This window comes from Phyllostomus hastatus, unplaced genomic scaffold (genome assembly GCF_019186645.2).
Source record: "Phyllostomus hastatus isolate PE091 unplaced genomic scaffold, TTU_PhHast_1.1 phas_contig_148, whole genome shotgun sequence".
NCBI classification, from domain to species: Eukaryota; Metazoa; Chordata; class Mammalia; order Chiroptera; family Phyllostomidae; genus Phyllostomus; species Phyllostomus hastatus.
The window spans coordinates 13,547,662-13,559,670 of NW_025333607.1; the positions used below are offsets into that span (position 1 = coordinate 13,547,662).

At 56.9% G+C, this 12,009-nt stretch overlaps 1 protein-coding gene across 1 annotated transcript in view; it reads left to right on the forward strand.

Moving 5' to 3' along the window:
- CAPN8 (calpain 8) overlaps window positions 1-10,893 on the forward strand; it is a 44,589-nt gene extending 33,696 nt beyond the window's left edge. The window contains exons 16-21 of the mRNA XM_045860619.1: window positions 545-609; window positions 3,543-3,611; window positions 4,021-4,099; window positions 4,613-4,729; window positions 5,563-5,621; window positions 6,655-10,893. Coding sequence (XP_045716575.1) covers window positions 545-609; window positions 3,543-3,611; window positions 4,021-4,099; window positions 4,613-4,729; window positions 5,563-5,621; window positions 6,655-6,678 — 413 coding nt within the window. The 3' untranslated portion in view covers window positions 6,679-10,893. The remainder of the gene's footprint in view (window positions 1-544; window positions 610-3,542; window positions 3,612-4,020; window positions 4,100-4,612; window positions 4,730-5,562; window positions 5,622-6,654) is intronic.
- The last annotated feature ends 1,116 nt before the right edge of the window (window positions 10,894-12,009 follow it).

Below are 12,009 nucleotides of genomic sequence, written 5' to 3' on the forward strand. Positions count from 1 at the left end.
GGGGTGCTGAGAGGCAGGGTGGGGGCGAGGCTGATGCTGGAGCCTGCTGGGCGCTGCAGGAAAGAGCCCTGGGAGGAAGGAGGCTGGACACAGAGTGGAATTCTCCCGCAGAACGAAGTGACTTTGATACGGTGGAAAGACGCAGATCCAAGGCCTTGCTCTGCAGTGCGCCTGTGCGGGAGGACGGTGGGGGATGGTCTGACTGTCATAGACCGAGGCTGCTTCCCCCTCTGGCCCGTCTTTGGGGGATTCTTATTCCCACCTGATGGAGATGTTAGCTTGCCGAAGTCCCGTGGCTTGTGAGCAGCAAAGCAGAGGTTTGGACACTGAACCCGGACACTGGGGCCCCTCTGTGCCACCTCCCCAGATGCGGGGACAGTTGGGGCCCTGCAGAGGAGCCTGCTGCCACCTTGTCTTTCTCTGCGGAGACCGCATTCGACTCCACCCTCTGGCTGGAGTCTCGGTGGCATCCTGCACGGCCCGAGTTGTCGCCCTCATCCGGAGATGATCCCGATTCCCACCCCTTTTCTCTCCGAATGTGCAGGAACGGACATAAAGTTCGACGGCTTCGACGTCAACACCTGCAGGGAGATGGTCAGCCTGATGGACGTATCCTTCGGGGGCTCGGGAGTCCACTTTTGCCCCGTTTGCCCCGCCCCTCAGCCCTCCCCGGTGGGGTGGGGGGCGGGGCAGGAAAAAAAAGGCGGGAGGAGAAGGAAACCAGCTTTTACCGAACGGATGCCAGCGTCCTGCTTGAACCTCAAAGGAAAATGTCATCACATGTCTGCTCCTCAGTAGGCTTGAAATGCTCTCCACTTTACAGGCGAAGAAACTGAGGCAGGCGGCATTTAAGTTCCTTTAATTTGGCGAATATGGGACATCGGTGCCCGGCCTCCTGGGCAGTCCCAGCATCCCCCCTTCTAGGCTATACTCCCCCCACTCCTCCCTCGCTCCCCCCGCCCCCCGCCGTCTGTCCCCAGCTCCACCCGGTCCTTGATGTCACGTCTTAACGCAGCCCTCCACGGCCACCGCCAGGGGTTCAGAATTGTCACACGAGAAGAATCCTGTTCGCTTTCTCCGACCCAGTCTAGCCCTCACTCCGCACGGAAGGACACGTTAAGAGTTTTCCAGGAGGAAGGAACGGCTTGAATGAAGGCACTGAGGGAGAAGCGTACAAGGTCACTTCCCTAGCGCCTTGCATCATGTAGGTCCCTGTCACCACGCCCCATGGGGCTGACAGTGAAGGAGATTTGTTTAAAAACTGGAGCCTTGGCGGGTTCGCTCAGTTCTAGGGACTCAATCATGATGTGACCTCATGACTTCCGGACGGAAGGGACGCTGTGTATTCGTGCGGGGTCCCGCGGAGAGCCCCGGGTAGCCAGTGCGCATGTGCGGAGCTCTGCGGCGGTGATCAGCCTTGGTCGGGGGAGGCGGGGCGGGGCGGGGGGTGGGCGGCGCTGTTCTGGTCCTAGACCTTCAAACGTGGGGGCTCTTCAGCTCCGTGTCCTACTTGCGTGGTAAATAGTGTGTGGGCCACGGAGAACTGTTCCGTGTGGATCCACTTTGCTGCGAGCGGTTCCCTCATTGAATCATTCTTCCGAAACGTCCGTTTAGATTTGAGTGGCTCTGTAGTCCCCTTGCATGGTCCCAGTGGTATTTGCATCCCTTGTGACTCCTAGAGGTTGTGCTGACTCTGTTGCCCTTCGGGAGCGTGCGCGCCATGGTTTGGGTGGGGGCGGGGAGCGCGGTTCTGAACCAGGGTGTGCAGCTGAAAAGCCCGGGAGGCTTTGGTAGAAATAACTTTACTGAGATATAATTCACACGCTGTCTGATGTACCCACTTAGAGGGTCCAGTTCGGTGATTTTCAGTATATTGACCGAGTTTGCAAACGTCGCCACCCATTTACAATTTTTTTATTTATTGACTTTTAGAGAGAGAAATGTTGATTTGTTCTTCCACTTATTTATGCATTTATTGGTTGATTCTTGTACATGCCCTGACCAGGAATCGAACCTGCAACCTTGGCGTATAGGGACCATGCTCTAACCAACTGAGCTACTCAGCCAGGGCTTATTACCACCCATTTTAAAACACTTTCCTCACCCTCCATAGAAACCCTGTACCCACACTAGTAGTCACTCCTCACCGCTCCCTCCACCCCCCGTAAATGCTTTCTGACTCTGTAGATTTGCCTGTTCTGGACATTTCATAGAAGTGGAATCATATGACATGTGGTCCTTGATGGCTGGATTCTTTCACTTAACATGACATTTCAAGCATGTGTCAGCACGTCATTGCCCATGGGGTTTCAAAAGTACGGTTGGCTGAGTCTCACCCCTGGAGGTGCTTATTCAATAAACCTGCGTGAGGCTCGGGTCTTGCAGGTTAATTCCATCTGGAGTCATGGACCATGGTGCCCCGGGACAAGGGCTATAGAGCAGGCATCCAAATTCTGGCTCCACCACTTATTAGGTGTTACATTTCGAGAGTTTACTAACTGCTTTGAACCTCGGTCTCTTCTCCTGGAAAATGGGATAACAGTGGGTGTAGCTCCGATGACTATTGTGAGCACGGAATGAGACACAAGGGTATCAAATGCCTAGACCCAGAGCGGCGCTGGTGGAATTATTAGTGATGCGTTGAAGGCTGTGGTGCATTCCGCACCCAGGGTGCATCAGAGGGACCAGAACAGAGGCTTTCTTCAGGGCGAGGTTGACGCTCTGGCGTGTAAACACGACTTTTTGTTTGGCTGGTTGAAGGAGGTGAGAGGGAGGGTCGGCTTTTGAATTTTAACATCTGTTCTGTGATATGCTGGGGTTCGTCCTTTACCTGAAATTCCTGAGAAAAGGGTAGCGTTTCAGTGAGTCTTAACTTCATGGCTAGAGGCCGTTTAAAACCAGATCCCCATTGTGTAGCCCAGGGCTCAGTGAAGATTTGTCTTGCTGGCCACAGAGCATCCCGCCTGTTTTGGTTGAGCAGTAGCCCATGACCTCTGTGCCCCCGTGTCCCAGAGCCCCAGGACTCAGCTGGACACAGTTAAGCTTGGAGCTCCCTTGGGTGTCGTGCAACAAGCACATGGAGAGTGTCGCAGCTGAGAGTGCCCAGCCTGCTCCTGATGACTCTTCTGAAGACGTGTCAACATTCTAACCAACGCGTGATTTCAATGATCACAGAAATTTAAGTCTGGAAGCGAATTTACAGATCATATAGCTCAACCCTGTCAAGCACCCAGGATGCCTCGGTGTTAGGTGCTAATGAAGGACACTCCTGGGGGAGGGGGGGTGCACTTGGCTCTTGACTTGCCCTTTGCTCCCGGCTCTGTGACCTCACAGGAGGGCCTTAGTGAGCATTCGACCCTTTAATCTTTCCTTGCATTTGCTTCCCACCAACATTCCCCACAGGGAGCCCCAGGGCCCTGCTTCCTGCAGACCTGGGGATGCTCACCGATGCCTCACGACGGTGTAGCATGATCCCAAAGGAAAAGAGATCCGTAAGGCACGTAGAATCTGAGCTTGATCGTGTTGGCCTTTACTATGTTCAGAGCAACGGGACGGGCACCTTGGAATTCGAGGAATTCAAGATGCTGTGGTTGAAGATTCAGAAATATCTGGTAAGTCTTCTGTCCCTGCTGGGTATCCTCTGGGCTCCGGCCTCTCTCCCCTGTTCTGTTTGTAGCCCCTCCCCCTCCCTGACCCTCACTCCTGGTCTCTGTTATGCCCCACTCAGACTCGCCCCTTAATCAGGGTCAAAACCAATGCAACCTGGCCGTGGTGGTCAGGAAGCGCTAAAAAAGCAACGAGAAACACTTGTGCCAAAGCCTTTACTGAGAGCCCCACCGTGCAGAGGGCAAGGGGGTGAGTGCGGGTGGGACCTCAGCCCAAGCTCTTATTTGGATCCGAAAAATTCTTGGAGGTGTCTGTGAAGTCCCCTCTTGAGGAATTGAGGTGGGGGAGGGAGATCATTCTGGAAGGGGCCATGCACAGCTGCTGCTCTCTCCCTGGAATCCCTCCCCTGCTCAGGAGATCTACCTGGAGACCGACGACAACCACTCGGGGACCATTGATGCCCACGAGATGAGGACAGCCCTCAGGAAGGCTGGTGAGGGCGCACCCTGCAGACAAGGTCTTGGGACCCGGATGTGCCCACTTCAGTCATTCTTGTGACGATGGCCAGTGACCGTCGGTGGTGGTCACTTCCTGCTGGACCGCAGCGTGACCACAGAGATTTATTGTGCACCTTCCCTACTGAGGGGGGCGGGGACATTGCTGGGGTCTGTCTAGTGAGGCTCGTCAGACCTTTCCACGGACTTTGCCTGTCACTCACTGGGAAGGTGACGGCAATCACGGGGGGTGGGGGTGGGCGGGGGAGGTTGGGACCGATGTGGCACCCAGCTGGTTAGTGGTGGAGTTACAGGCCTAGTCTAGGGCCAGGGAAGAGGTGAATCCTTTGAGAATTATCTCTACGGAGACCGACCAGATGATCAGACTTTGCTGCTGACTCTTGGAGGAGGCAGAGTCAGGCCTGGTCCCCGCGAAGCCCGCACCTTGATGGCTGCTGGCGGCAGTGCCCAGCCCCCCACTCCAGCTGTGACCCGGGCCCCTCTGCCCGCAGGATTCACGCTCAGCAACCAGGTGCAGCAGGGCATCGCCATGCGGTACGCGTGCAGCAAGCTCAGCATCGACTTTGACGGCTTCGTCGCCTGTATGATCCGCCTGGAGACCCTCTTCAGTGAGCCGCCCTCTCCCCTGGGCCCATCCCGTTTCTCCGGGGTGCAGGGAGGGGCAGGAGGCAGAACAGACAGGCGTGGTGACTGTGGCGCCCTCGGGCAAGGGGACACAGAAACTATAGGGGCAGAGGAAATCCCAGGTGGCCACGTCCAAAGTCAGAGCCTGCCTTTTTTTGGGGACCTAAAGAACTGCTCTCCAGATTATTGTGCGCCTACTATGTGCTGTCACTGGGCCACGGCGAATGAGTCTAGGTCACGGTCCTTAAATGGCTGCTAGTGTCTATTCACATGTGTGCCTCTATAGGGGTCATATGGGGACAGGTGTCACCTCCCAGGGAGGGGATGTGGGTCCCCCTCGGGAAGGCAGTGGGTGTTCTGCCCCCGTGGGCCTTGGGCTTGTGCTAAACTGTCCTATGAAGGGAGAAGGTTTTCCTTTCATGGAGGGCAGGGGCGTCAGTCGGTTCTAATGGGAGAAGTTCAGGCAGCCGGAGCCCAAGCTAAGGGGCTGCATTACCCACGCACGGGGCGGGCGTCATCTGGTCCACGACCCCGGCCCCACTCTGCCCTTAAAAGAATGAAAGTTTCCAGAAAAAGACCTGCAAGCTGCTAGAGTTTCTGAGGGAGGAGATGACAAAGAAATCACCCGTTTAGAGCTGGAAGTCTGTCCATCTGGGCAGGGGGACATGAGATGCCCCAAACCCTGACCCCGGGCACTGGGTCAAGGACCCGGTTTTCAGGGTCCCTGAAGCTGCGTAGGACTGGGGGCGGGGTACCAGGTGGGGATGGGGTGTCCAAGATCAACCCTGTCTAATTCATTCCTTTTCTGGCGTTCTAGAACTATTCACGCTTCTGGACAAGGACCAGGACGGCACCGTGCAGCTCTCTCTGGCCGAAGTAAGTGACTTGAGTTTTGATGAGTTGCTTGCCGACGGTACTTAGAAATTCCGGGCCAGTGCAGGTACAGGGTGGTGTTTGTTCACCTTGACCTGTCCTTGACCCACGTGGGTGAGACACACGTTCCATGGCAGGCACTGCGGGAAGCACGTGGCTGTGTGCCACACAGCCTTTTAAACATTTTTATTACTATTATTCATATAAATGTACACCTACCTTCCAGGTCATTTCAAGGGTGCAAACCCTGTTAGTCTGAATGAACGAGTGGGTGGCGGGTACGACAGAAAGTGTAGCACTTCAGGCCCAGACACAGAGAAGGACTCAGAAACAAAGATTAAACTGCAACAGAGTAGAATGGAGATGCAAACGAAATGACGTCTCCCTGTGCACAGGTCACACGATGTCCCACGCAGACAGCTCCTGGCACCCCCTCCGCTGGCGGGGCTGCAGCCTGGGGCAGCAGAGGCCGCAGGGTGCAGGGAGGGAATGTCCCGAGGGTCCGGCCCCGAGGGAGGCGTTGCCCTTGACCTGCTCGGGAGGCCGAGGAACCGGAGGACCAGGTGTTTCCTGGCCCTGCCAAGTTGTCTGGGCAAAGCCACTCTCTCTCCTCCTCTAAAGCGCGGATGCCATTGACCCCTTCGAGGGGTCTGAGGAAGCCCTTCCTAGAAACAAACCTGTGGGTGCCTACTAATACCAGACAATGGTGTTGAACTTGTTGAGTGTGTGCATGCGCATTTTTTACATATATATATAAACCATATATTTTATATCACATGTATTTTATGCTACATGTATATATGAATACACACACACCTCGTTTTGGAAGTTCCTTTGTGTCTACGCTTTTCCTAAGTCACATTTCTGCAGTGCCCTGTCCTAGGGGCGACTTAGTTAAGGGCTTCCTCTCATTGAGCAAGGCGCTTGCTGGGGGCAGGGCCAGAACAAGCTCACGTCCTTGGGGCGAGGAGAGCGTCTGGCAGAGTCACGCCAGCTCCCGGAGGAGCGGGGCTCACCCGGTGTCCTTCCTTTGCAGTGGCTGTGCTGCACGTTGGTCTGACCCAGGCTTCCGGACTTCGGTGACCCCCTCCCCCACCCCCGCCGGCCTGCCTGCCTGCCTCTTTTCTCCCCTCCTTTACAATTCTGTGGAGCTCATCCTTCGTGGCTCATCCCTGTCTGCCTCGCCTGGCATTGTTCCCTGAGATCCTGGCCTGTCCCGCCCGCCCGAGTGTTTGGGGAGCCCGGGCTCCCTTTCAGCAGCGTTGAATTGACCCCAGGGATGGACAGAACTCAATGGAAGATGTGAACCAAAACAGTTTGGCCTTTCTCCCGGGGTATGCAATCCGGGCAGTACCCTGGGCTTTCCCTGCTTTAGGAAAGAAGATGTTCTTGGGAAATGACTCGGAGCAAAGCTGTGGAGAGATGGAAACTGTGGGTGGATTCCTTGGAGGAACGGCTTCTGGGCAGACAGCTTCGGGGCAGCCTCCTTCTGGAAAGGGGCCCCTGCAGCCCTCCCAGGAAGGGGGTGGTGGGGGGGCTGCTGGGAGAAGGGGCCGTGCTTCCTCACCTTCAGACGGGAGAAATGGCCGCAGTGTGTTTCGGCGGCTGCCCAGTCTACAGGAAGATTATCGCGGAGGGGAATTCTTACTTGACAAACAGCTCCAGGGGAAACGCAGTTCGGGCTGGTTTTGCTCACGGCTGAACACAGGGGTTGCCTGGCTGGTGGGAAAGTAGATGTCCCAGCCTCAGGTACTGATGGGCGGGTGGGGACAGAGCCGGTTCTCGTACGCAGACCTCAGACGTGCAGTGCAGAGGAAGGTGAACCTCTCGGTCAGCTCGGGCCGCTGTAACAAAGCGTCACAGCCTGGGCGGCTTGTAGATGAACACCAGACATTCATTTCTCACCGTTCTGGGGGCTGGAAGTCCGAGATCAGGGTGCCAGCACGTCTGGGTCCTCGTGGGGACCCTCCTTTAGGTCACAGACAGTTGACTTCTTGGTTGCACTCTGGCATGGACAGCAGACAGGAAGTGAGCCCTCTCAGGATTCTTTTTAAAAAAATTCTCACCCAAAGACATTTTTTTTTTCCCATTGCATTTAGAGAGAGAAACATCCATGCGAGAGAGAAGCATCAGTCAGCTGCCCCCTGCACGCACCTGGACCAGGGATTAAACCCACGACCTGGGTGTGCGCCCTGACCAGGGATCAAAGCCGTGGCCGTGCGGTTACAGGGCGATGCTCCAACCAACTGAGCTGCACTGGCCAGGGCCTTTTGGTGATGCTTACAAGGGCACTAATCCCCTTTGTGGGGGCCCCACCCTCGAGATCTCATCTAACCCTGATGACCTCCCAAGGGCCTTACCGCCCCTGCCATCGCCTGGGGGTGTGTGTGGGTGAGGGGCTCCACACTCGGTGCATTACGAAGAGCTGCTGGTGAGAAAGCACACAGGCAGGCCTGGGCCTCTGACTGAGGAGTAACTTTCAAATCCAGAAGTAGAGCAGGTCGAACGTTCTTCGTAGGAGCAGGACCATCAACTATGGCGGAACACCAGTCAGCTGTCGTGCTGCCTTTGGGTCTCCCGGGGCTCAGTGGGCAAGCAGTGGTGGGCGCTAAGCTGCAGGGGGAGGTGGGCTCAGGCCCTTGCCACTGCAGGGGGAGTCAGCTCATCTGAAGGCAGAGAAGGAGCTCTCTCTGTGTCGCCAGCCTGTGGGTCCCGGGGGAAGAGGGGTCCCTCCTGTCCAGCCAGGGGTACAGGGGAGCTTCGTTGCCAGAGCACTTCCATCAGAACTCATCAGGGGCGCACCCAGCCACCCTCAGACAGCCCACGGGCCACCAGCCTGCCCCTGTCGGCCCCCCTGGGGTGAGTCTGAGGCCCACCGACCAGGTACAAGTCCCCACGCCATCCCTTTCTTTCAAAACAAAGTGCTGCGAACCGAGTCCCCCTCACATTGCGAATGTAGCACAGCTGTGTATGTGCATTTAAAGGGCTATGTTATATGTGCCATGCAACAGGTAGCTTTATTTTTCAGGCCTACAGGCTCCAGCTACTTTAGGGGATGATCTGGGAACCAGAAAAGTAGTCTCGTTACAAAACGGCATTTGCTTTGGGGGTCTCAGCCCCACGTACGGGTTGTCCTGAGGATTCCTCCCAATACAGCCTGCGAGTGAGGTTGAAGATCCCCACGGCACCTGGACTTTCTCTCAAACACCTTAGAATTTGTATCGTGCTCCTTTCTTCTCCCCGGATTAAGGAAGTGGGAGGCGCTGCCTTCCGGTGTGGCCCCTTCAGTGTCCCCAGGAGTGGCTGTGTGGCAGGGGAAACGGGTCTCTCCAGGTCCACAGCCCTCCCATGTGGGTTTCCAGGAAGGCTCCCATCCCACCCTGAGCTTGTCCTGTTGAGAGAACGGGACCCTGAGACAGAGGACACACTGGTGAGGGCCAGAGGGAAGGGGGGTGGGGGCCGCGTGAAGCAGGCAAAGGGGCACGGGAGACCCAAACTCCCGGTTATAAGATAAACCAGCCATGGGAGGGAAGGGGTGGCTTAGGGAACGTGGGGGGATAATACCGTAACAGCTTTGTATGGTGATGCATGGTAACTAGACTCATGGGGTGATCCCACCGTAAGGGGTATAAATGTCGAACCACCCTGTCGTACAGCTGAAACCCATATAATACTCCATGTCAATCAAAACGGAGCCCCCTCCACCGGCCCCGGCCCGACTTGCACATTGCTCTCCTCGTTCCCCCAGAGCCTAGTTTTACCCAGCGGGCTGGGCACCGAGCCGGCGCTCAGCCGATGAAAACTCTGTCCCTTCCTTTGCCGGAGAGGAGGCCCTGCAGAGCATGGGCTCCCTGGACAGAGGAGTTTCCAGGACGGTGGGGGGTGGGGTTTGCGTGGGTTGCGAGGGGCAGTTCTGGGCAGAGGCCCCAGGCGGACAGTGCTTGTGGCAGATGCATTCGAGTGCCTCTTTGGGGTTGGGGGGGTGATGTGAGGGGCTGGAGAAGATGTGGCACCTTTAGGGGTCCCTGCTGAGCCCCCAGGCTCCACCCCCCACCCCCGCCCCCACAACATGACGACAAGAGTGGAGGGAGCTGTTGCCTCCAGGGGGCCGACTCCCGAGTCCCTGGGTCTTTGCCTTGTGCAGAGAATCCTAGGGGAGCCCTTGGGTTCCCCAGCTTCTTTAAGGAGAGCAAGGCAGCTCAGTGGGAGGCTCAGGTCAGCCCAGAGAGACAGCTGCAGGGTCTGGGTCACCCTCCCACTGGGGCCCTTGGGTCCTCTCCTGCCTGAGGAGCCCAGACATGCAGCCTCCTAAAGGCATGGCTCGTTCTGTCACCAGCAAACATAAGGGGACACGTGCCACCGGGCAGCTCCCGGACTCCAGGAGACCTCCGGGAGCACGGGTGGGAGGCGGTCAGGGTGTGCGGAACGTTCTAGGTCATTCCACACCAGCAAGGCCACCTCCAGCAAGCTCCCTTTGCCGCCACAGCTCAGCGTCACGCATTAGCTTTCCCCGCACATCCGCCAGCTGGGGCGAGGCTTATCATAATTGTGCAGAATTGCAGGAGCAGCTCAAGCAGGGCTGGCGGAGTCAGACAGACAGACAGCCCTTCCACGGGCGACGGGGCTCTTCCCACCAAGGCCCCCACGACGTCAGGGCTCTCGGCAGCCCGGCCCTGCAGGGTTGTGCTTGTCTGCCCACCGCGGCTGGCAAGGCTGCTGGTGGTCTCACGCTGGCTCCTCACCTCCTCTGGGTGCTGGCTGCTCCCCTGAGTCGGGGCCGAGGGTCCACGGGAGAGAGTCCTCCCTTCCTCAGCCAGCTGTGCCCTCTCCGCCTGGCCAGGCTGACTTCCTTCTTCCTTCACTTCAAGCCGCCAGGCTTCTCCGATGCCCGGCATCTTCTCCGCTTTCGGTGTTTTAGTTTGCTGCAGGCCCCAAGCCTGCCGCTGCCCCCGCCCCTGGCTCAGGGACGAGGCCCTCCCACCCCACCCAGCCCACGATCGTCTGCTCTTCTCCCCCGAGGTCCCAGTTCCCGAGAGACGTCTTCCTTCATACACCCACCCTGCCCTTCGATTTATGGGCTGGGCTGACCTTGAGAATTCACATAGCCCGCTGTGGACAGTCCGGACACCATCTGACCCCTCTGTTCTTCAGAAAAGACATCGGAAAGGCCCTATGGGAGCCCTATATATCAATTCGATTGATCGCCTTTTAGTATTTGACCATACCTGTTTTACTGTTTCTTGCTGAAGTAAATCACAGACATCATGACATTTTACTCTGCACGATGCATCTCTCAGAAGAGCATTTTCTTACACAGGCACATGACTATCATCCACCCCCCCAAAATTAACAATAGTTCTTTAGTCACATCTAATACCGATTTATAGTTGAGTTTCCTTGACCGGCTTCACAATGTGCTTTTATAGTTGGTTTCCTTGAGTGGGGGTCCCACCTTGCCCCCTTGAATCTACAGCAGTCTTTCCCTTTTTCTTTTTTTTAAGATTTTATTTTCAGAGAGGGAAGGGAGGGAGGGAGAGGGAGAGAGAGAGAGAGAGAGAGAGAGAGAGAGAGAGAGAGAAACATCAATGTGCGGTTGCTGGGGGCCGTGGCCTGCAACCCAGGCATGTGCCCTGGCTGGTTCGCAGCCCGCGCTCAATCCACTGAGCTATGCCAGCCAGGGCGAGTCTCCCTTTTTCATGCTGCTGAGTGAGTGTTAGTGGGTAATCGGACTTCTAAGGAGGCATGTTGGTGATGGGAACCTGTTCCACGTGCTTCTCACCTAATTAAATCTCACACCGAGCACCTATCCAGCTCGGCCTCCCCTGCCCACACCCCTCGTCTCCCCAGGACTGTTCTGCAGGCCGACTGGTTTTCGGGGCACTGAGTATGGGGGTACGGTGTCTAATTTTCCCTTCATAGTGGTTGTCATCCTATGGCGCTGTCCTAGGGGGTGACACTCCTGTTGGGGGCCTGTTGGCTCCAGGGCTGTCTGGGCTGGACTCTCCCCTCCACCCACACCTGGCCTTTGCTCACCTGCTCGTGTCCCCCTGAGCCCGTGCCTGGGCACGGGAGGCGGGCCCCGCTGGGAGCCCCCCTCCTCAGTCCGTTCTCCTTGCTCTTCCTCCATCACGCCTGAAAAAGCCCCGGAAAGGGCTTCCGCTCGGGCTGCCTGTTGGTCACAGAGAGCTCTCAGCTTGGCCGTGTGCTGACAACAGAGGGGAGGAAGGTCCCCCGGAGAATGAACTTGAGGCCTCGGGAGCTGTTCTGTGTGAAAGAAGCTGCTCCCTGGCGGACAAAGGGGAAGCTAAGACAAAGTCACACTCCAGACCTTTCCAAAAGCACTGGGGCTGTGCGTCATTCATCCAATGAAACCCGGATCACCCCCACCCCA